Below are 24,317 nucleotides of genomic sequence, written 5' to 3'. Positions count from 1 at the left end.
TCCGGGATCATATCCGATTCTGAGCATCACCGATTCACCATAAACATAGTAGCATAAAACAAGCGGCGGCTGCTGTTTAAAACTGTCTTGAAAGGATCAAAGCCATTGGAAAGATTTGCTTGTGATGCTTTTAAGGCAAAACCCATTTCGGAATCGTCCTTTTTTTTGAAAAAAAAAATAGAAAACCCCGGAATCGCCTAGAAGAATATAATTTCCAGAAACCAACAAATCCATTTTACCGTCTTATTTTGATATTTTCAAAAATTCTAGATAGTTTGACCAGTGGAGGCCGGAGGGCCGTCCGTCCCTTGAAAAGTCCGAAAATTTTCAAAATCTGGAATGACTCATCTCGATTTCAACGGTGTGATGTAACCACCCATGTGCGTACACCTACGCGGCTACACCTACCGGTTTCCCTCTACAAATTCCAAAAACCGCTTTCTTTGACCAAAACCAGTTCTGGTTTTCTAAAATCCGAGAGACACCCTATCTTTACTTTTCTTTCTTTCACTCTCTTTATATAGCGGCCTCAGATCATTTTCTTTTCTCCAATCGACTTCTACTTCTACTTCTACTCTCAACTTCGTCTGCAATTTTTTCTCTGCTTAATTCGTTTCTGTAAATCTCTTATCAGATCATCATGGGTAATTCAATCTCTCACAAGTCTGGACTGCCTTTTTTTTTTTTTCTTTATAAATCGTTGTTCTACAAATGATTTTATCCTGTTCTTATCTAAATTTTTTTTCAGGTTCTGGAAAGATCAAGATCGGAATTAATGGTACTTCTACTTGGTCTAGTCTATTATTCGCTTTATTTTTCGTTTTCGTCAATGGAATTTGTTCGATCCTTATTTTTACTTATGTTTGCAGGATTTGGAAGGATCGGTCGTTTGGTTGCCAGAGTTGCTCTTCAGAGGGATGATATTGAGCTTGTAGCTGTTAATGATCCCTTCATCACTACTGATTATATGGTAACCCCATCTACTCCTTACTGATCTACTGATATAATTGAAGTGATCTATGTATCCATGATCGTCCTCACTTCTCATGTCGCTGTCTTTTGTTTTAACTTTAATTTTTGGTGCTGATCACCATAATCTGAACTGATCTGCTCTGCCCCGCCTTGGGAGTGGAGTGACTGATCTGATTAACAACCTATCCCTGATTCTCGATCCAATCTAGAAGTCCTTGTCTCTGAGGCCGGATCGATGTTAATGAGTGTCTGTTGGTTGATTGGGTAGGAAGTTTAGTGTGTACTGTATTCGACTCCTTCAGATTTGGTTTCCCTTACCAGAGATTTGTCGTCGTGTTTTGTGCAGACCTACATGTTCAAATATGACAGTGTTCACGGTCAATGGAAGCATCACGACGTCAAGGTTAAGGACTCGAAGACCCTTCTCTTCGATGAGAAGCCAGTGTCGGTTTTCGGTGTCAGGTACTTGTCTTCATTTGCTTATTTTGTTGGCTCTTCCTTGTTTTCACGATTCAAATGAGTCGGGGGGGGGGGGAGATCATTTTACTAGTTCTCATGTATGTTTGGTTGTCCTGAAATTTGCAGGAACCCTGACGAGATCCCATGGGGTGAGACTGGTGCTGAGTTCGTCGTTGAGTCAACTGGAGTGTTCACAGACAAGGACAAAGCTGCTGCCCACTTGAAGGTTTGCTGGGATCCTTTTTTTCCCCTCCCCACTCCCGAGTTGTTAGGAATTGAAATCATTGGTGATCTTGATAGAATTGAAATTGGTTGAGTAACTCACTTATTTGAATAAATTCTGGTGGACTAATTCTGAAATGTATCTGTCTGAACTTGCCTATTACCTTGATCCTTATTAGAGAAACCTTTAAAGGAGTTTCTATTCTAAGATATCTTAATGAAATGCCAGTTCATCTCCAATAACATTTCTGTTTGTTGATTTGGTACTGTGGTAGAACCATTTAACAGGGTTAGATTGTTTGATACAGGGTGGTGCCAAGAAGGTCGTCATTTCTGCCCCAAGCAAAGATGCCCCCATGTTTGTTGTGGGTGTCAATGAGCATGAATACAAACCTGACATTAACGTCGTCTCCAATGCTAGCTGCACCACAAACTGTCTTGCTCCCCTTGCCAAGGTTTTGGCTCTATTTTTTGTTGCCCGCCCTCCGTTCTGCCCATTTTTTCTTGTGCAATGACTAAGTTATGTTGTTTGCTTGTCTGATGACATTCTTGATAGGTTATCAACGACAGATTTGGCATTGTTGAGGGTCTCATGTCCACTATCCATTCCATCACAGGTATGTTCGTCACCTATCTGGATTCCTATTTGTCTTGCAATTTGAAGGGTAATATGTTGTGGATTGATTTCTATTCTGGCCTAATACGAATGCTCCTGATTCAGCCACTCAGAAGACCGTTGATGGACCATCAAGTAAGGACTGGAGAGGAGGAAGAGCTGCTTCCTTCAACATCATCCCTAGCAGCACTGGAGCTGCCAAGGTATTTAATGCTTCCTGGTAGTTGTTAGATTTGTATGTGGGGGACATTGCATAGGAAACCACACACTTGTTGGTTGTTGGCCTGTTTCTAGGTCCCCAATTTGTTTGTCTGGCTTGTCTATTTCCATCTGTGTATTTCTGAAGCAGTTGAATGGCATTCTGAAGCTCGCATGAATGATCTTTACTATCTTGATCTGTGGCTATTAATATTAAATAATATTTTAGGTTATTATAAGAAAATAAATTCTAGGTGCTCCCTTCTCCTGGATGAGTAAAATATTAAACGAAGAATCAAAATGTTGGTATTTCATTGAATTGTTTAATGAATATGAACCATGGCGAGTAACTAAATTTGGCTTCTATCTGATGCTGTAGGCTGTTGGGAAGGTTCTGCCACAATTGAACGGAAAATTGACTGGAATGTCCTTCCGTGTTCCCACTGTTGATGTCTCGGTGGTGGATCTCACAGTGAGGCTTGAGAAGGCGGCTACCTATGACCAGATCAAGGCTGCCATGAAGTATGTGCTGAATTTCCTTGATTTTATTTTGCTCTACCATTGAATTGATTGATTAATTTTCGATTGTAAAATTAAGATAGCAACTTTGGCAAGTTACATGTATATTCTAGTTACTTATTTCGTGTGGTGGCTCAGGGAGGAGTCGGAGGGTAAGTTGAAGGGTATCTTGGGATACACCGAGGATGATGTGGTATCTACCGACTTTATTGGTGATAGCAGGTAAGGATAGTTCAGTTCTATGTTAAAAATGTTTTATTAGGGGATGTAATTACTTGATGAATTTAAGCTGAGAATCATTTATTAATGCTCGTATCAATTATTTTTGGGTTTAAAATGTGTAAATTTCTTCCAGGTCGAGCATCTTTGATGCCAAGGCTGGAATTGCCCTGAACGATCGCTTTGTTAAGCTGGTCTCTTGGTATGACAACGAGTGGGGTTACAGGTACAAATTTTTAATCCTAGTAGGTCATGTTTATAATAAGATGAGGTTCTCTGAGATGTTGAGCCCTAGGGGGGGAGGATAATTCGGGCATCCTCTTCACATGAAATGATATCGTTGCTCTGGTCACGTGGCTACTTCAGTGGGGTAGGGCGGTTGCCCTGCTGTGTCTGAGAATGTGACAAGGGACCGTTCTCTTAATATATTGAGCATCTTTCTTTTCGGATAGGATTTATTAATTTGGGTGCAATAAGATGATGATGGGGTGATAATATGGGGTTTTCTTCTTGATGCAGCACTCGTGTGGTGGACTTGATCGTCCACATGGCCAACACCAAATGAAGCGTAGCTTGATGGGTGGTGGCAACAATTGAAGCCAAGGCAGTTTGTTCTGAAGTGTTTTTGAAAGTGCGGTCCTCTTATGTGTCCATCATGGTATAAGTAGGTAGATGATGAATTCAAATAAATCAGGACAACGTTTTGGGTTTTACTTGAAAATGTTAATTGAGAACTAATGAGTTGTTTTGTGTGTATTAGTGTTTCTGTGTATGGGTAATATAGGGTTAGGTAGCTGCTGATGAATTGGAATAAGTCAGGACAGTATTTACGGTTTTACATGAAAATATCATTTTGAGCCTGTAATGCTGTTTATCTGGTTTTGTTATTCTCTTTTGAGTTTGGAATGATATCCGGCCTTCCTGGCAAATTCCACAACTTGTGGCCTTTTTGAGGAACATTTATGGTTCGACTCGGGTAAGTTATTTGCCACTTTACATGACACCACAAGCCGATAAAGATTAATGTATACTTGTGTACGAGACCCATCGGACTGATCTCAATTCTAAGGGAGCGGTGCTGCTGCCGCGTCGGCAATGCTCCTGGACAAAAATAACGTATTCCTTAGAATATATTTCTTCTGGAAGCTGTATCGATTTATAGGTTCTATCACTTCTAATGTTGCATATATTAATGTCCAGGAAAGGAGTATGTGTTCCTTACAGTCAGTCCAAATGTTGATACTATTAGCATTTATACAGCGTCATGAGCATACCGTGTCTCGGCCTCCTGTGCATTCCATTTTCTGCACTGTAGCACTACGACTGAGATTGTAAATAAGAATGTGAATGCCCCTCTCCGAAAATCCTTACCAAAAAACACAAAAAAGAATACCCCCAAGAAAATGATCATTTTATTTTGTACGCCAACATCTTTTTTTTTTTATTTTTTTTTTATTTTATTTTATTTTATTTTATTTTAATTTGAAGAGCATTTAGATGCCTCCTCGGCGGTTAGTTCATAAACCCAAGGTTTGCAGATGTGAAGAGAGGTCAAAAATTGATTTGGATATACCAAATTGACAAAAAAAACTCTAGGTCCGAGGTTTCAAAAGAGGCATCTGGAATAGAGGCAAGTCTCTTACGATTGTTATAGCTAGGATCATACTCTCAACGAGCTTGGAAAGAAGATTTACTAGCTGTCGATGGCTTAGAAGCAGAACTAGACATGATATTTTCCTTGGAGGGGAGGGGATAGGATTAAAGATTGAGACATTAGGTTGGTGGAAAGAGGGGATAGGATTAAAGATTTGAGACATTAGGTTGGTCGAAAGAGAGGGATAGGATTAAAGATTTGAGACATTAGGTTGGAAAGAGAGGGATAGGATTAAAGATTTAAGACATTAGGTTGGTGGAAAAAAATTGGATTAGGTATAAAATCAACTTTGGGTTAGATTGGGAGAGACGAATGAAAAGCTAAAATGCATGAAGAGCTTCCAAGTCGGAAAAACTAGTTATTCACATGTACAGACCCAAGTGAGAAGAAGTGATTTCCAGATGGGGTTAATTAGAGCTGTATATGTTCCTTATAATCAGTCCAAATGTTGATACTATTAGCTTTTTACAGCCTAATGAGCATCCCCGAGTCTCGGCCTCCTGTGCATTCCATTATCTGCAATGTAGCACTACGACTGAGATTACAAAAAATAATGTGAATACCCCTCTCAGAAAATCCTTACCAAAAAACAAAAAAAAAGGATACCCCCCAGAAAATGTTCATTTTATTTTGTACGCCAACATCTTCTTCTTCTTTTTATTTTTTTATTTTTTATTTTTTTTTATATATATATATTTTTTAATTTGAAGAGCATTTAGATTCCTCCTCGGCGGTCAGTTCATAGACCCAAGGTTTGCAGATGTGAAGAGAGGTCAAAAATTGATTTGGATATACCAAATTGACAAAAAAAACTCTAGTTCCGAGGTTTCAAGAGATGCATCTGGAATAGAGGCAAGTCTTACAATTGTTATATCTAGGATCATACTCTCAACAAGCTTGGAAAGAAGATTTACTAGCTGTCGATGGCTTAGAAGCAGAACTAGACATGATATTTTCCTCGAGGGGGAGGGGATAGGATTAAAGATTGAGACATTAGGTTGGTGGAAAGAGGGGATAGGATTAAAGATTTGAGACATTAGGTTGGTGGAAGGAAAGGGATAGGATTAAAGATTTAAGACATTAAGTTGGTGGAAAAAAATTGGATTAGGTATAAAATCAACTTTGGGTTAGATTGGGAGAGACGAATGAAAAGCTAAAAGGCATGAAGAGCCTCCAGTTGGAAAAAACTATTTATTCACATGTACAGACCCAAGTGAGTAGAAGTGATTTCAAGATGGGGTTAATTAGAGCTGTATTAGGGTTAGGCTTGGATTGGGAGGAGGATGTATGCATCAGAACCGGATCCATCGGTCATGGGGCCACATTGGTGTATTAAATCCTTGTGCATTGGAGAAATATGGGAGCTCACATTCTATCGCCAAGACTAATATTCCTGGTTGCCATAGAATGTTTTCCTGAGAAGCAACATCCAGATTATCCCCATGAACTGGAGTCGGGTGATCAGAGAAAATTGACATATGATATGAAGATCCCATATTTTTTTTTTATAAGAGAAGAAAAGACAAAAAAATTACATATTGTCCAAGATTTTATATAAATAGTTCTTATCCTCTCACTTTCATGGTAGGCCCCCGGGAACAGAATGGCTAGTGTATGTCTTCCATCATGGATATCACTATAGAGGTCCCGGGAGGAGTCCGTGTAGTTGGACCTGCAGTAGGGGTCTTATGGATTTGGAGAATGAGAAGTAACTTTTCACACCGCAATGCCTGATACCAAGTCCTGAAAGGGTTTAAAAACTCGGAATGGATCAATTGACTGGGCCAATTCAAATCAGTTTATCCAGAAAAGGTTTCTAGGGTTCTGACCGCTTCTGCTTACTTGAACCTTGTCCCAAACTTCCCAAGGTTCTCTCATCTTCAATATCAATATCGGGGGTGTGGGGAAACAGATTATCTGAGGACTATGCATAAGAAAATTGATGAAGAATGCCACAATCTCTAATTAAAGACATAACATACACTGCAGAAGATTGCTACCCTTACACATGCTTTAGGTGTTTCTCCAGATGCTTGCCCCTGTGGGTTTAATAACACGACCACCCATGGTGATACTCTACTTCAGAGGGTGGAAAAGTTGTGTAGCATATTATCCAGCAACTTTTGTTCTTTCTTGTTCATGGTTATTCCCCAATTTAAGTTCAAAAGGTACAATAGAAGATCACAAATTCAAAAATGGTCAATAATCGATATAACAGTTACCTGATCAAATTTCAGATACTCTTGACAGTAAAGATATTCTAATCCGTAGACAATACTGTCTAAAAGTTCCAAAGGAAAATCAATATAAGGATGAAGCATGCAAAATGTTCAGAAGAAAGCTCCCATGGAGTATTCAAAGCAAAGCATGAAGACGAATCTCAACAATGTTGTGGAGTCATAGTTCGATAATCTCATGAATCCTGCAACCGAAGTGAAGAGAACTCCATCAAACTAAAATAACATATGAGAGGCAGATAAACATTGGGATACAAAATGGGTAAACAGCTATGCAGGCCCATTTTCAGGACTCTTCTTACTGTGGTCAGTAATCATCAACGACCTTAGAATTCCATGGGGACACTCATTCACCTATTATGGCTTCAGCTACTTAGACTTGTTCAAGGTGGTCTATCCAAGCTACTTAAAACTGTTCAAGGTAAAAGGTCTGTCCCCTCTGGCCCACATCACTTCCCACCCCCCCCCTCCCAAAAAAAAAAAAAAAAAAACCCCAGAAAAAAAAGAGAAAAGGAAATAACAATAAGGTAAGGGGGTCTTAAGTACAAATGGGTCGCTATAGATACCAACTGTAGCCAACTAATCTCCAAGAAAACGAGAACAGATGTTTCTAGAACCAGATTCAATATTTCTTTAACAAAAATAGTAACAACATAAATTAGAAACACAATACAGCGTCAATCTAGTCTAAAGCCTTTAAAAAACCCAAAATAGAAAGTCAAGTTTAGCACCCAATCCAGTATAGAATCAGCTACTCCACAATAAGAGCTTAAGAGTTGGCCCTTTTACAATGTAAATCCATTAATACTCAACCCATGACCCATATAATCCATTCAGGACTTAAAATTCAAAATTAAGCCTATTCAGTCCCAACCGAGTCGGACTGCCTTCATTAATAGCTAATTGCCTGCACCATAGTTGTCACGGCACCTAGGAAACCAAAGGCATTAAAAAGGGCATGGATGCAAGGCGACACTAACAAAGTGACCAAGGCGCCCGGAGCCTAGGCAACACCTAGACAACTATGGCATCCACCCTTACAAAATGATCCTTTATGACAAAAACTGTCATTAACTCAATCAGTTAGGATTCATACCCTTAAGAGGTGATAACCCCAGTTAAATGCATCATCACATTTGGTGAGCACTGTAGTATGAATCGATACGGAAGTATTATTTCTTATAAACCATATACAAGATGAACTCTGGTTTTTTACTTTCAAGGAAAATCCTTTAGCAGCATACTCACTGCCAAATATTCCACAAAGTGAGGCATGAATGGCGATCTCAACATATAGGAGCACTATCCTCGGCAATCCATGGCATGAAAACAAAGTATCCTTTTCCTCTCTTTCCTTGTTTACTTTTATTTTGTGCTAGTCATGGAGATTATTTCAAGGATACTTCTTTTTTTTGGGTCTGTGTGTGTCTCATTTTTGGAGTCGCTAATTGTTATATCAGTCCCTAGAGGATACAGTAGGGGGGTGGATAGGTAGAAGGCGTACAAAGGTACTTTTCAGCCAGATTTTGTCATTGAACTTGGTCATTAACTTATTCATCAATTGGAAGGATCATTTTTCTTCCTCAAGCTTATCTTTCCTGTTGGCTGCCGTTTCTTTCTTCAAGTTATTGCTTGCTTTGATCCATTGGTCTACAAGCATCTTAAAACTATTTCTAGTTTAAGTATGGCCTGTCAAAGATCCTAGTCTGTTACACAGCATGTCATTCAATCTGCCAGCTTCTACTTCATGAATTTTTTTTCAGTTTGAATGTAGACAATCATTACTATACAATACTCTGTAATGGAAAAATCCTCTAAACATTGCAAACCTCATTTGTCCTACATGTTAACCCAAACTATCCAGCAATCAATAATACGACAAATAAACTTTCTTCATCCATGAGCCCCAGCGTGCGTAACCAAACAACCAAAACTACTCTAAAAACCTTCAAGCTTATCCTCCAAGTCAAATTCACACCCTAACAAAGGTTTCTTGAAACCCTACTTAAACCAACCCAAGACCTCCAAAAATAATAAACAGAAAACCGTTGGTATTAGCAAATGGTCACTTATATCTGATTTAACACACCCTATCCCCAAGACTCCACTGACTGCACCCGTAATCCAATTTCCATAACCTAGCAATTAGAAGTCTTCTAGTAACTTCATTTGAAACACACCTGCATTTCCCATCCTATGGAATCTTTCCATTAGTTTCTGGAGCCTTTTTAGGCAACCTGCACTTTTGAAGGAGCAATCAGACAGCCAACCATGACTAATGACATGTCCAAAATCTATGAATAACTTTAACACTCGCTCATAGATGGGATCATGATTCTTCGAAATCGTTTTGAATTGATTGCTAACCTAAACTTCAAGATCAAAGGTGAATAATTACAAATTTATATGTGTTACTTCATATTTGGTAAACATCCAAGAATATATTGTTGTGTCCAGATCTTGTGATTGAATCCTGCCTTCGCCCTTCTTTTTTCTAATTCTCTAACCGCACACTTAACAAAAATTCTACCAACTAGTAAGTAGTAACACAGAATCACAACCACCACAGGGTTGACGAAAATTAACACTACATAATGCATCGCCCATTTAGAAAACTGTGCTATATACTACATAATGCATCGCCATATAGAACATTCAACCTCACTCCTAAAGAAAGACAAAGGTGGATCATTGTATATATTTTTGGTTGCCCCTAATCTGGGCTTGCTACCTCTTAAAATTAGCATGCAGAAGATGAGATGCATCTGCCATCTCATACCTTCAATTGAATTAGTAGTTTACCCCATTACTATTTTGCTCCACATACCAGAAATAGCTTCACAATATAGTAAACTAAATAGAACATCTATTATTAAACCCATATTGGCATCGGTAAACCTACCTACGACCAGTTGTTATCAAGCAGAGAATTCAGCAAACAAAATCTTAAGCAAGGGGAATCAACCATAGGTAATTTTCTATGCATCTTCTGTCCTCTACCAAACGAAAATTGAAATGGGTTAGGGGAAAGAGAGGGGGGGTAGAGGGTTGCCGAGAATCACCTTGATCAACGACCAGGAGTCAAGGAAGGGTTGAGGCCAAGAAGCATGTTATTGCCACCAGGAAGGTAAGCGACGTTCGGGGTCTTGGCCAAGGTGGAAGCAACCTCCCTGGAAGCTTCGATTCTCCTCAACTCAATCAGGCCCATCCCAGCTGCTGCGGTGGCATCGGAGATTAACTTAGCAGACTCGCTCTCTCCCTCAGCTCTAATAATGGCAGCTCTCCTCTCCTGCTCGGCTTTAGCCACAATGAACTTGGAGCGCTCCGCCTCCTGCTGGGCCACCTGCTTCTGCTCGACAGCCTTGGAGAATTCGCCACCGTAGGAGAGGTGAGTAATGGCAACGTCGTCAAGGACGATATTGAAGTCCTTGGCGCGGCGAATCAAGCTCTCGCGGACAAGAGCGGAGACATGGGGACGCTCTGTGAGAAGCTGATCAGCGTTGAATTGCGCAACGACTGCCTTGAGGACTTCATTTCCAATAGAAGGGAGGACCTTCTCGTCGTATTCTAGACCAAGGGTCTTGAAGATGGTTGGGAGGCTGGGGACGACAGGGCGGGAGAGAACCCGGAGGGTGAGGTTGACCATCTGGAGATCTTTGGTGCCGGAGATGGAGGCGAAGGTGTGGGGGCGAGTGCGGATATCGAAGATGTAGGGCTTCTGCAGCCATGGGATCAAGAAATGGGTTCCCTCTCCCACAGTCTCATCCAGTACTCCCCTGAATCGATCGAAGAGGACCGCTCGTTGGCCTCCGTCGACGGTGTAAAGAGATGAATTCAAAATAGTTGCGCCCGCACCCAGACCGAACGCCGCTCTCGCTAGATTGGTCAAGAATGACACTGCCGCTTGGCTGCTGCCCATTTTGACACTCGAAAATGAAGAGTAGCTTTGCTTCGTTCACTGAACAAATCAGAGGAAGATGGTGAAGGAATGAGAATCGAGTTGTGGGATCAGGGAATGGGAACTTGGGAAGTAAAGATCAAGTTTGTTCTTATAGATGCGAGCAAGGTTCTGAAACTCCCGTCTCCTACAGTCTTACTTAGTTTCCCAATCTTTTTCTTGCTCAGCAGGTAACCAAAATTGAAAATTGTCCCAAAACCCTAAACCCTAACTGCTGTATAGTAAGTTGGATGTAAAAATAATACGCCCTAGTCTGATTGCTTTGCTGTCATGAGTTTTGACAGAACAGAAAGTAGCAGCCTCTTGGGCCTGTTCCCATGGGTTATGGCCTATGGGTTTTATGTGGGCTGGGCCAAATGAGATGATCCATTAATACTTACATCATATCTACAACTCCTTCCATTTAGTGTCACAAAATAGTTTGGCACTCCCATGGTGAAGAGAGAACCTCTTAGGCTACCATATTGACTGGGAAAGAGTAGTTTCGCGTCATTTGACCACATATAATAGGGGCCAGCCGGCCAGGGGTGGTGAGAGTTATTAAAGAATAGAGTCACGTCGTGATGGATGAAGAGAGTCTCTCTCCACCACGAGAGATGAAAAACTGCCTCCATATAGTTTTAAAAAAAATTGGAAAACTTAAAAAGTAAAAAAGTTGAACAAAAATTATTGAAAATTTAGGGAGAATTGATACATGGATAAATTATATGATTGATATGGGTCACCAAATTTAAATATAAATAATCAAATGTGATGAAAAATAAACACCGTAATTAACTACATGGGTAAAAGAATCTAACTCTCACCTGTCTCATTTTCTTTCTCATTTTCTTACAGACAAAATTCAAAGTATCCATTTCGCCATAGGTGTAAGAAAACTTAGTCCTCTTATTATAAGGATTAGGTTTTGCATCAATTCTCTCTTCTCCATAGGTGATGTGACCATATGATTAGACTCTTTGTTCATCTACATTCCAACCCCCCATTGATGAATTCCAAGATACTCATAATACAATCAAATGGTGACAATAGAATAGGGTGTGGACCATGGAAATTAACTGTGTAGAGAAACTTGGTATTTCTTGTAAATTATGAAATCTTTACCTTTACCTTTCATATAGGAATTGCACAAGAAATACCACCACCATATGGATTTCCATTGAGAAACTCAGCTATGAAATTTCAAGTCCAGAGGTCCAACTAGCAATAAGAAGGGATTGGGTTGATGATCAAATAAAAATGAACCAATAACAACCCGATAGTAGATCGAGAAGAACCCGTTAAGTCAACATGATAAAAGACCAAACTAAACTATTTTACGAATTTGGTTTTAGTTTGATCTAATACTAAAGAAACCAATTCAACTGATTTAAACCAAACCAAACCGACCGATTAACACCCGTACATAACAGTCATTGGACATAGATGCCATGCTGCCCATATCATTTTGGGGTATCACAAGAAAGGAAGAGATGACAAAATGATTCTAGTGCTTTTTGCAAAGGACATAGCATTCCTTAATTGTCAATAAGGGAGCCACAGATTGGCCCACCAGAACCAAAACCATAGTCGGCTTCTTTAAAAACAATTTAGGGTGGTAGTTTGAGGAATTTATTATAAAAGTGAATGTTGTATGGTTGGCCCACTAAGATAAGCTTACTTGGTCTCCCGTGCTTATTTTCCATGTGATGCATTACAAGGGTTCACGGACAATAGAACCCATAAAAACAAGCTGACCTAAAACTAAAACATGACAAAAAGCATACGTTTCATTTTATATCTGTCAACTTAGGTTATGTTTGGTATGCACTCTTAGAATAGATTATGGGTTTTGAATGCATTATGTAGTGAGAAAATATAGAAGAATTGGATTACATAATGCATTTAAACCTAAATTCATTTCGAAAACACATACCAAACTTAGCCTTATATTCTATTCTGAGAATTTTTTCTTGATGGTCCCCAACCTTTTGAGCAATGTGAAAGGCATTTCTGCTCAAACTCATCACTGGATGGGAGATCTCCACCATAGACTAGCCACATGTCAAGTTGTGGGTCTCACTCGAAAGAAGAAATTGTAGGCCCGATCATCGTGTGGGCCGGTGACCGTCAAGTTAGGATTTTTTTTATAGGTAAGTTGTATATATTAAGGAGAAAATGATAGAAAACACAGAGAAAGACAATCACTACAAACTTCTTTGGGCAGACCAATAGAAAAGAAGAGAGGCCCTTAACTTTCATTCTTATAATTTTAAAAATTGAGAACTTGAAGACTCGATTAGGGAGAGGGTTCTCTAAGCAATCGATATAGGGAGAATGCATCAATGAGGTACAACAAAATGATATTATACATAAAATATCAACAAGATTATTTATGTGAGGAAAAAAAAATAGCACAAATGCTAGTGTATCCCACCCCATCGGTCCAAGAGCCTTTTCCCTTTCAACCATATTTCAAAGCTTTATAATTGGTTCTAAATGAATAGAAATACGTCATGGCTGATATTCAGGCTGGTAAATAAGGAATTCTTTCTATTTTTATTATTCTTTATCTTTCTGCTTTGAGCTGTGTTTTGTTTTGTTTGGTTTTTTTGACTTGTAAATGATGCACAATGAGTTTTCTGAAACTTTGTATGTTCTGGTTGCCTTCTTGGTATTATATTTCTGTTTCTCTACCAGAAAAATGAAAAATAGTATATTTTTGTTTTTCTATAAAAAAGGGTTCCAACATTCTGAAAGCATATTTGATAGAGAAATACCACAACACAGCTGGAGAGCCACTGTATCTTTCAATTCATTCAATAATGGAGCAAAGTGCATAGCATAACAATAACTAGACATCCCACCAACAGTTTCATTACTCCATTACTGTGTGTGGGACTTGGATTGATTAATTTGGTAAACCAGAAGGTGCCATGCCCTTATCTTCTTTTAAGCCCAAACTAGAATTAGGAACCTTCGCATAAGATCTGATGAGAGAGAGAGAGAGAGAGAGAGAGAGAGAGAGAGAGAGAGAAGCTCAACATAACATGCAATTGTCAAATGCCAAAATGATGGCAGTCAGCATCTCCAACACTCTCCACACTCTCTATCCATCTATATAGTACTCTCCATCTAGTCTTTTTGAGTGCTGTGGCCTCCAAAAGAGCAAACCTAAAAGTTAAAGCTGCTACTCACATGGACATGGCCTACCTTCAAAAGAGTGTTAAGACTTTCTAAAGAGAGAAAGTGAGAGAGAGTCAGTTTCTTTGTGCTTCTTTTAACATATAAAATATTCTTCTTCTCCAGTTGTTGTGTTAGTGTGATGGTAGGTGTGTGGTGTTTGAGTGCCTAATTAGTTCCATTGGCCAATTGTTTGTAGAAAAACCTGTTCTCTCATGCCTCTCTTTTGACTCCTATATTTGGAAGAGTGGTAATAGGACTGTACCCACTCTTTGTTTATGCTACTATATTGCTACTATGCCATATGGGGCCTTCAATGGAGACATGAAGGGATGCATGGGTGAAGCACAATTCTTGTTTTTTTTTGGCTAACGATGGGTATCCAGGCAAACCAGGTCTTTAGCCTGAGTAGTTCCCTAGGCTCATACTGAGCCCATAATCATATGAATTGGGTCATACTAATACTAGTGTTGAATGAGAACTATTCAACGTTCACTAAAAGTAGTGAAAAACACTAAATACCCCCGTATGAGCGGCTCCAAGGAGGTGAGAGGAGTCGAACCTAGAACCACACGCTTTCTGAAGCGAAGGTCCCTTGCCAACTCAACTACCCTTTGGGGTTATGTGAAGCACATTTCTCTTTTCTCTTCTTCCTTTCTAGTCTGTACCAAGCTTTCAACCTTAGACCCTAAGGTCAGGCATGACCCACAAACCAAACCATTGAGGCTACAAAGAGGCAGCTAAATGCATTTTCTCTTGAGACCCATGGATCCATTATTCCTACTTCATCATCAGTAACCAGTACTACTTAGATGCCAAAGTAATCAATGAGGTTGAGAGTTATAATGGCAACTCATATCCATGCCAAATAAGGTCCCACTAAAACTTATAAATAGTACAATTAGCAATAATGAAAGTAAAAGCTTAGTTAGTCCAACAGTTAAACTCATCGAGGAACCCGGAGTTTAGCTACCCCACTACCTCCTATAACTCAAAGGATCATTACTCGGTGTTGGTCCGGTCTATGCGAAGTGGTCACCCTCAAGACTCAAACCCGAAAAATTGTTTTAGCAGCCCCAATCTTTTACCATTGCTCTGGTCCCTTCAATTTACATCAAACCTGAGTCCTGACCTTATAAAAATTTCTCTTTCTCACACCTCCATTCCACTGGCCTCCCAATATATTGCTCATTATCACCAAATCCTCAATAATCAGAATCTAAGTCATGATTAGAGAGAGATAGAGGGAGATGATCTTAGGTTTCCTAACTTTACAAGTCTATTTTTAGAGACAAGTTCTTCAGAGATTTTATCAGAAATCTGAAGTCTATCTAATCTGTATTGTATTGTAATGAAAATAAAATTTGGATCTCATCACATCAGGGAGAGAGAAAAACTAATTGAAGTTAGCAAGTTGAGTGGGGTCACTCAACAAACATGTGGTGGGTGGTGATTAGAACCTAAAAAGCAACCAACTTTTTTTTAATAATGGGGGCAGGGGAGATGTTTCGAGATATAAAGTGGACATTGGACAAGCCATCTTCCAACGGTGGTCAGTTGTTTGTGGTCAAACCCTAACTGATCAACTTTCCCATTTCTAAGCTAAGGAAACGCTTCACATTGGCCGTTGTGCATTGATCCAAAACATACTCCAATCTCCATGCTCTCTCTCTCTCTCTCTCTCTCTCCAATTTTACATGAAATGGTATGCATCTGATGGTGCCTAGTTACTAACAACACCCCTAAACTCTCAAGATCCAAATTCCAACTGAATAGCTTAGATGCCAAGTTTAAATATCCACCTAGGGTTTTAAAAGCTGAACCATTGTGGCTTTAAATTTATGACCCATGTTTGTACAATTCTTGGAAGAAGAATGAGGCATTCCAAGATACTGAAGTGTCCTAAAACTTATGGTTTTGGAGGCACATGGGCCCCTCTTTTCTGGTAAAACATACAAATAATATTTATGAAGTGAATGTTATTGTTTTGATGCTTTTGATTGACCACTATATAAGATTAGGGAGAATGTTTCTTACAAGGACTGTATCGTATACGCTTCGACAGTTGTTTGATTTGTGTCTATCTTTCTTCTTTTCTATGTCATAAAATTTGTACTCACTTTGATTATATCAAAGACAGTTGTTATGGGAAAGTGATTTTTGTTCGTAGTTTCCACTAACATCCTCTCTCTCTCTCCTTCTCTTTTCTCACATGGAACGATTTTCTTACCTTTATTCATTGATCTGATAAGGGGCTTTAATTGGCTCTTGCCTATCCACATAGTCTCTACTACCGAGCAAGAAACAACTTCCCTTTGAGATTATTTTCAACATTACACATGAACCCAAAGGTTGTAGAATGATCATCTACTGTGCAATAGAGGTGGCGATTCAGATCTAATGCCCTGTAGCACCTTGAGGCGCATGCCTATGTGTTGGGTTTTGTGCTAAAGCGCTCTAGGGGCATTGGATGTGAATTGCCGCTTCTATTATTAGGTAGAGGAGCCAAATCCAAGGTTATACAAATTTTTCACTCAACCCTTCACATTTATTTTATTTTTTATTTTAATTTTATATTCTCTTGCATATATCCAATCAGAACATACCAGAGGAAGAAAAAGAAAAACAAGGGATGGGGAGCCTGCAAGTAGAAAGAGGGGATAGGGTCATATCAATCTATCATTCATCATCCAATGTGCTAATCCTACCGTCAGATTCCGGTCCAACGGACCAACTCAGTTGGCATTTGTTGTCCACCCGCTGAGGTGATCCTACCTTACCTCCATTCATTCACCCATTCATTAGGCTAGATCAGTTGATGGTGATATCTTTCCAACTTTTTGCCATTAAAAATGTATGGAGGGTCCTTTATAAATGCAATAAAGAAGGCAATTTAGTAGCCTATTCATACATGAACAGTAAAATTTTCTCACAAAAAAAAAACTATTGAATTGGCACAGGCAATACCAATGTGCAGGGCCAATGAAAAGATACACAGAAGCATCTTCAGTGTATGGGATAGGGTGATCATGGAAGATATACAAGAGCATCTTCAGTGCATGAGACAGGGACTAAGATGATCATTTTATGTAGGGGTGTCAATTCCTAAACCGAACCGATAAAATTGATCGGACCAAATTGATAACAACACGGATCGAACCAAACCGAAGCCTTATTGGTTTGGTTCGGTTTGGAGTATTGCAACCCCAAAACCAAACAGAACCGCACCAAAAACCGGATGAACCCAAAACCAAACAGAAATTGGCTCAAAACCTAGACCAAAACTGAAACCAAACCGATAAGAAACCGAAACACTCCAAAATTCATTAAAAAAAATCAAAATTTGCATAGTTTTGTATACATTTGTATGGAAATTCGAATCCAAACTGGACCAAAAACCAAAACCAACCCCGTTACAAATCGATTTAAGAAACCGAAGACAAACCGAAACCAAACTGCACTGAAACCGAAATTTCTTTATTGGTTCGGTTTCGGTTTCAGCTTTTCCACACCGAAACCAACTCAATTCGGACCGAAACTGAGCCGGACCGGCCGATTGACACCCCTAATTTTATTCCTTGCACAGTCTAGGCGTTTCCTGCGCCAGATTGGCAATGGTTGGGTTTAGGTTCGCATTTGGTTTAATTTTACCAGTTAATTTCAATCGGTCCAACCGGTTCAGGCTGGTTTTTTTGCAACCCCAACCTGTAAAGAATCACAATTTACAAGTCACAGAATCCAATCATCCGTGGGAAGATTACTGAAACTTCCCCCAACCCAAAGCCCAAAGGCAAAAACCCAAAGCCCAAAGTTTCCTCCCAGTGGAACAACTCCTCCAATACTCTCTACTCTCTAGTGTCTGTTTTCTACAATTACGCCAAGTTAGTCGCTATCCTCCCGTCTCCACCATATCTTCTCTTTCTCCCACGCATACTATCTCAGATAGAGATAGATAACACTGTCTCTCTATCATTATCTGTACAACTCCACTCTCTTCACGGGTCAGAGGAATCTCAACCTCTTTTATTTCTTCTATTCTCATCCGCCATAGAGATAATAGAGTTGTAGAAGCCTCAGAAGTCCAGAACCATGGCTAACCTCCGATGCGATTAATTTCGTCCTTTCCCTTTGAGATTCCATCTGCTTGTAAAGGCTCTGTCTGGGTTTTGCTTCCTGGGCACAATAATTGCTGTTGTTGCCTTTATTTCTCACCCTCCTCTTCCTCTTGTCTGTCACTGTGTCACTCTGTTGTTTTTGCGGGAACTACTGTCACTCCTCTCTGTTATCTTGACCTCCGCTATAATGGGTCGTCCTTACTTTTTCCCAATTCTGTTATCTAGCTCTTGTTTTTCTTCTTCATTTGCTCTTCTCTGAGCTCTGGCTTGTCGGGTTTCTGGTTTTTTCATAGCTTTACTCTCCTATTTTTCTTCTCTCATTTCCTTTGTTCTCTGTGGATCTATTCTTGCTTTTCTTTCACAATTTCATTGTCGAAATCGTGAGTTTTCCATATTTTCTTGTTTCCATCTTGAAAGGCCCCAAAAAGCTATAATTCAACCCCTGCATTTTCGTCTGCAGATCTCAAATCTCTGTCCTTTGTGAGCTCAAAAATGCCTCCTTCATACTTCCCTCTGAGGTGGGAGAGCACGGGAGACCAGTGGTGGTACGCTTCCCCAATCGACTGGGCTGCTGCCAACGGCCACTATGACCTGGTCCGGGAGCTCCTCCACCTCGACACCAACCAACTCATCAAGCTTACCTCCCTCAGGCGAATTCGCCGCCTAGAGACTGTCTGGGACGACGAAGCCCAGTTCAAGGACGTCGCCAAGTGTCGTTCTCAAGTTGCTCGGAAGCTATTCCTAGAATCTGAGAGCAAGAGGGGAAGCAATTCCCTCATACGTGCCGGCTACGGTGGATGGCTTATATACACTGCTGCCTCCGCTGGGGACTCAGGTTTTGTGAAGGAACTGCTTGACAGAGACCCTCTCTTAGTCTTTGGGGAAGGAGAGTTTGGTGTTACTGATATTTTATATGCTGCTGCCAGGAGCAAGAATTCCGGGGTGTTTAGGCTCCTCTTTGATTTTGCAGTATCGCCTAGGTATTTGATGAGCAGTGGAGGAGAAATGGAGGAACAACCAAAGGAGGTTCCATCGGTGTTTAGGTGGGAGATGGTGAACAGGGCTGTTCATGCTGCAGCTAGAGGAGGTAACTTGGAGATCCTCAGGGAGCTTCTTGCAGATTGCTCTGATGTCTTGGCTTATAGGGATCTTCAGGGTTCTACTATCTTGCATGCGGCCTCCGGCAGGGGACAAGTTGAGGTGAGCCTTCAACTGCCTGCTTGTTTGCTTCTTCCCCTTTAAATTAGTTACCTTGACAAATCTATCTATATTCCCCTGTTCAAGTTTCCTAATGTGTTGGTGGAGTGGTTGCAAGCTTCTGATTTAGCTTTTTGTGGGATTGAAGTTTAACCTGCAAAATTTCATGCTGTTTAGGAAGTCATTGATTGGGGGTTCTCAGGGAAGGAAGAAAAAAAAAAAAGGTGTTTTGGGGGGGGGGGGGGGTTGGATCTTTAGGTTGCTCATAGACTATGTTGCCAAAGTGTAAAAAGAATGGAACTTCTGAAGCCACTTTACATTCTGAAAATTTTTAATTATGTAATTATATGGCCTTTCATTCAAGTTTTCCTGAATGCTTATGTATAGTGAATGTATATACATAGGGAAAAATGCATATTTTATTTAATCATGTCCCTACATGATTGAGAACTGGAGCAGTGATGATCAGCTTAATAATGGACAAATCTGCAATTAGTGAAGATCTATCCATTGAGATGATAGTAAAGATTGATCCATTAAATTGAGCATTCAGCTGCAGTTATGGACATTGTCAAGGATGAAAATTATGAAAGACCGCGTTATGTTTGATTTATTTGTAGTGCTATGCTTTATTCAAGTTAATATGTGAGATGATCTAACAGTTACTAGGGCAAACCCTGATGGTTGTAGTTATGTAAGGAACACATTTTTGGTGAATTTTCTTTTGTTCTTAAAAGTTAATCTTGTATGTTGATCCTATTATGGTTGCTAAAGGTTTATTCAGTTAGTGCTTAAACTGATACAGAAGTGTCAGACAAGATCTTCATAATCTCCATTCAATCAAAGGTATCATCTTCCTTCTTACTTGATACAAAGACCCAATAACACAGCAAACCACTCAGCATTCATGTATTTAGTCATGGATCGGACCTCTGCAAAGGATGGTTTTTTTTATAACCACTTTATATCTCATTTTCTTGTCTTTCCTCTTCTTTTTTTTTTTTTTTTTGGGGGGGGGTGGTGGGGGATGGGTTGGAGATTTGGGGGATTTGATTCCAGTTTGAGGGATGACAAACCAGAGGCCTTATCAGTGAATATACTGGCACCTTAAAGTGCTGATGATGTCTGTACAATTTCACTTTGCTTCTTTTATCAGTTTATTGCTCTGGGTTTTCAACCATTTTATCATTGCTTAAATTAATACATAAGGGGAGTTAATTAATTATTATATCCTGTTAATGTTTTATATGCATTACTAAGCTATATTTTATCCAAGAAACTTATAGTTTATTTCTCTGTAGGGCCCTGGATCATGACAGCTCCTACAGATTACTTATAGTTAATTTTCATGCATGTGTTTCAGGAACTTGGAACAAGAATTCAGTATGTCCAACTGAGAAATCTCTATCCCCAAAAAAAATTTCTTAGATTCAAAGCTTGGACAATTTTTCCCTTGCAACCCTTAATTATCTTCTTGACTGCTTGATAACAAGAAAAGAAACAAGCAAATTTTTTGTGTATCTCTATGCTGTATATCAGTGATTATAATTATCCAGTTGGGTTGCCTCAAATTTGGAAAACTTGCACATAACTTGTAAATGGTTTGCGTGTATTGATATTTTCTTTTTTAGAGTGATACACTTAGATCATAGCCTTAATCTCCCTGCCAGATATCCAACTCTTATCAACTATATATACAGTATTTCCGTCCGGAATATCTACATCCATATATGCAGCAAACATCCCCTGGAGATAGCTGTTGTCCAATATCAATTTAATCTCTGAACTTTTAATGCTTGACCACTCAATATCTTCTTTGTTTCCCCCACCCACCTTAAGCTGATCTTTTTATGCAGGTCGTCAAGTATCTAGTGGCATCCTTTGATATCATCACTTCAATTGACAGTCAAGGAAACACAGCATTGCATATGGCTGCTTACAGGGGACACTTAGACGTGTTAGACACTCTAATTCTTGCATCTCCATCATCCATCTCTTTGAAAAACAATGTGGGGGATACCTTCCTACATATGGCTGTGGCTGGTTTCCGATCTCCAGGTTTCCGAAGGTTGGACCAACAGATTGAGCTCATGAAGCAGTTGGTCTGTGGAAAGATAATGAATATGCGAGATGTCATTAATATCAGAAACTGTGAAGGAAGAACTGCCCTTCATATGGCTGTTCTCGAGAATATTCACTCTAACCTTGTGGAACTCCTAATGAGGATACCATCAATTGATCTAAACCAACGTGATGTATATGGCATGACGCCGCTCGATCTTCTCAGACAACGGCCAAAATCTCCATCGTCTGAATTACTGATTAAACAGTTGATCTCAGCTGGTGGAATCTCCAATTGTCAGGACTATATGGCTAGAAGTGCCATCGTTTCTCACCTAAAGATGCAAGGTATTGGAAGTAGTCCTGGAACTTCCTTCAAAATCTCTGATGCAGAGATATTTTTGTACACAGGCATTGAAAATGCTCTGGAAGCTGGTGGTGATCTGGGAAGTGCAACATGCTCAAGTGAACGGAGTAACTTTGACTCTGTTGATGGGAGCCATAGCTCTTTTGATAATAAAAGGTCTCGTTCTGTAAACTATGCAGCAAGGCGTCTAAAGATTCTCCTCCGCTGGCCGAGGCGAAAGGAGAAGAAACCTGAAGCTTTGAAGAAGATGAGAGATGATAATTCAGTAGGATCATGTAAGAAATGGAGTGATATGGAGGACACTCCGACTCCACTCAGGCAGAGATTCTCAAAGCCTTCATCGCTTCCTAACAACAAAAGGGCTCTTTCTGTCAGGAGTAGTCTTCCAAGTCCATCGAGCAAGAAGAAGTTTGCTGCAGGACTAAGGCAAGGTGTTATTCAGGCCATGCCACATTTAGTTGTTCCCGCCCGATCAACTACCAGTTCTTTCTCCGCATCACCAATTCCTTCACCTACCTCCTCGGATAAACAAAAGGGCATGCATACTAGAAATGGAAGTGCAGATCCCTCTTGCTCTAATCAATCTCTAATTGGTGGAGCAGTGGACATGAGCCAAAAACAAACCTCAGTCAATAAGAGGCTGATGAACCAGTACTTCTGTTTTGGTACACACAGCTTGGCTGTAGAAGATCCTATGAGGGGGCCACAGTCAAACCAGGGTTACAAGCGTTCGGTTCTATCAATGGCTTGATTGAGATGATCTGAACGGATGGTGCACTGATACAAAGCATCTAATCAGGTTTACTGCATTATGAACCTTCTTCTGTTACTTTCTTAGTCTGAAAGTGTGAAATATGAATATGTTTATACTGTAGTATTAGACAGCGAGAAGTTGGGCTAGTCAGAAGTATCAATGGTGTGATTTGTAATTCTACGACAATATATTTTGGCTTTGTTTTGTGACTCCTCTGGATGGCCCATGCAGTGAACTAGACTGGGCTTTTTCATCTTCCTCTGGCTAATCTATATTTCTTACTGTCAGTTCCATCTAGAACAGGCTATTTGATTACCAATAACCATTTTGGAGTAACTTTGATCCTACCAAATCAAAAAAATTAAAACCGAAAAGTTAGTTACAGATCTGGGTTTTAAGCTTTGAATTTTTCTTTTTCTGCTTACGACATGCACCCCAGCTGAAATTAGTCCCGTGGATCCATATTGACATCACAACTGGCTAGCGTAATTGGTGAGTTGTGGTGTGCAAAAAACCCATACTCAGCAGGAAGTCTCAAGTCAACTTGGCTACACCTTCCTCAGTTTTATACGTGCATTTGAGAAGGTAAATCTTCACTCAAGTGACGCCAGAGATTTTTTTTTTTTTTTTTTAACAGGTTTTACCTATCTCTTTCTCTATCAATCACAAAAAGACAGAAGTTTCACAACATGGGCGTTTTCTTGCAAGGATGTTGTCAACCAGAGGTTAAGTTAGAAGAAGACGTCCATGCCATTACAAGGTTTTCACCATCACATGTTCACATCCACACCAGATGTTAATGATATATTGGGTATAATTATTTATTGGTATTTGGTTGTTTTCTTCTTCTTGTCTATTTAAGTTGGAATGTAACCTGCTACCAGTTTCAATTAAGGAATTTAGTAACCAATCTGCAAGTGTACAATTGACAAATGAGTCCCAAACAACTATTGTTAACTGCTGAAGCAAAATTGGGTGGAATTAATTAACAGACTCTGGGTTTGCCTTGATTTTAGAGGTAGTAAGTATTGATAGTAAGATTGTTCCATTGTGATCTAATGATCACGAGTTTGAGTCGGAAATTTCCTCTCCAAAAAGCAAGGGTAAGGCTGTCATACATTATGACCCTCGCCCAACCCAGATTACGTGAAGTGTTGTCACTTGGGAAGAAAGAGATTGATTGGTTTGTGACAAATTAAGAAGCAAGCCACTCATCCATACAAGATCACAAGTGATAGCAGAGAGATGAGCACCAAGATGAATCTCACACTCCTATACTGAAGAATTAAGAGAAATACATGGAAGATTTTATAGTGTCAATGAAGTATTAAAGTTGTGGAAGCTCTATGCGAAAAAGTTGTCGCATCAGAAGTGTCTCGTACTATCTTTGCTCCCATTATTGGGCTACTTAATTTTTCTATAGTATTTCATTCCAAATGTAGAAATGTTCCTTTCCAATTTTCCTTTGTGATACAAGGTCTATTTTGCTTGTTTTTTTAGGGGCTGCTCTCCCTTCCTTAGGCCTGTCTAATAGGGCGAATGGTTGTCTTATCTTGTTTTTTTCTTTTTTTTTTCTAATATTACTTTTTTCACCTATCAGAAAAAAA

The 24,317-nt window shown here is 39.7% G+C and overlaps 3 protein-coding genes across 3 annotated transcripts; 2 read left to right on the top strand and 1 right to left on the bottom strand.

The window, feature by feature from the left end:
• The first annotated feature begins 487 nt into the window (after positions 1–487).
• On the top strand, positions 488–4,142 carry LOC122077035 (glyceraldehyde-3-phosphate dehydrogenase, cytosolic). The gene is made up of 12 exons (XM_042642776.1): positions 488–644; positions 749–778; positions 870–970; positions 1,319–1,434; positions 1,558–1,657; positions 1,962–2,108; positions 2,210–2,270; positions 2,375–2,472; positions 2,847–2,989; positions 3,125–3,208; positions 3,342–3,431; positions 3,725–4,142. The coding sequence occupies exons 1-12, from the start codon at positions 641–643 to the stop codon at positions 3,768–3,770; spliced, it is 1,020 nt and encodes a 339-aa protein (XP_042498710.1). The 5' UTR covers positions 488–640; the 3' UTR covers positions 3,771–4,142.
• A 2,826-nt stretch (positions 4,143–6,968) lies between these two features.
• LOC122077090 (prohibitin-3, mitochondrial) lies at positions 6,969–11,280 on the bottom strand. The gene is made up of 2 exons (XM_042642874.1): positions 10,159–11,280; positions 6,969–7,281 (listed from the first exon to the last, which is right to left on the bottom strand). Exon 1 carries the CDS (start codon positions 11,013–11,015, stop codon positions 10,164–10,166), a length of 852 nt encoding a protein of 283 aa, XP_042498808.1. The 5' UTR covers positions 11,016–11,280; the 3' UTR covers positions 6,969–7,281; positions 10,159–10,163.
• Positions 11,281–18,108: 6,828 nt separating this feature from the next.
• On the top strand, positions 18,109–22,997 carry LOC122076841 (espin-like). The gene is made up of 2 exons (XM_042642428.1): positions 18,109–19,531; positions 21,385–22,997. The coding sequence occupies exons 1-2, from the start codon at positions 18,824–18,826 to the stop codon at positions 22,705–22,707; spliced, it is 2,031 nt and encodes a 676-aa protein (XP_042498362.1). The 5' UTR covers positions 18,109–18,823; the 3' UTR covers positions 22,708–22,997.
• The last annotated feature ends 1,320 nt before the right edge of the window (positions 22,998–24,317 follow it).

The sequence above is a fragment of the Macadamia integrifolia genome, chromosome 4 (genome assembly GCF_013358625.1).
Source record: "Macadamia integrifolia cultivar HAES 741 chromosome 4, SCU_Mint_v3, whole genome shotgun sequence".
NCBI lineage: Eukaryota > Viridiplantae > Streptophyta > Magnoliopsida > Proteales > Proteaceae > Macadamia > Macadamia integrifolia.
The sequence above is the reverse complement of the archived record's forward strand: the minus strand, read 5'-3'. Positions and strand labels throughout refer to the sequence as shown.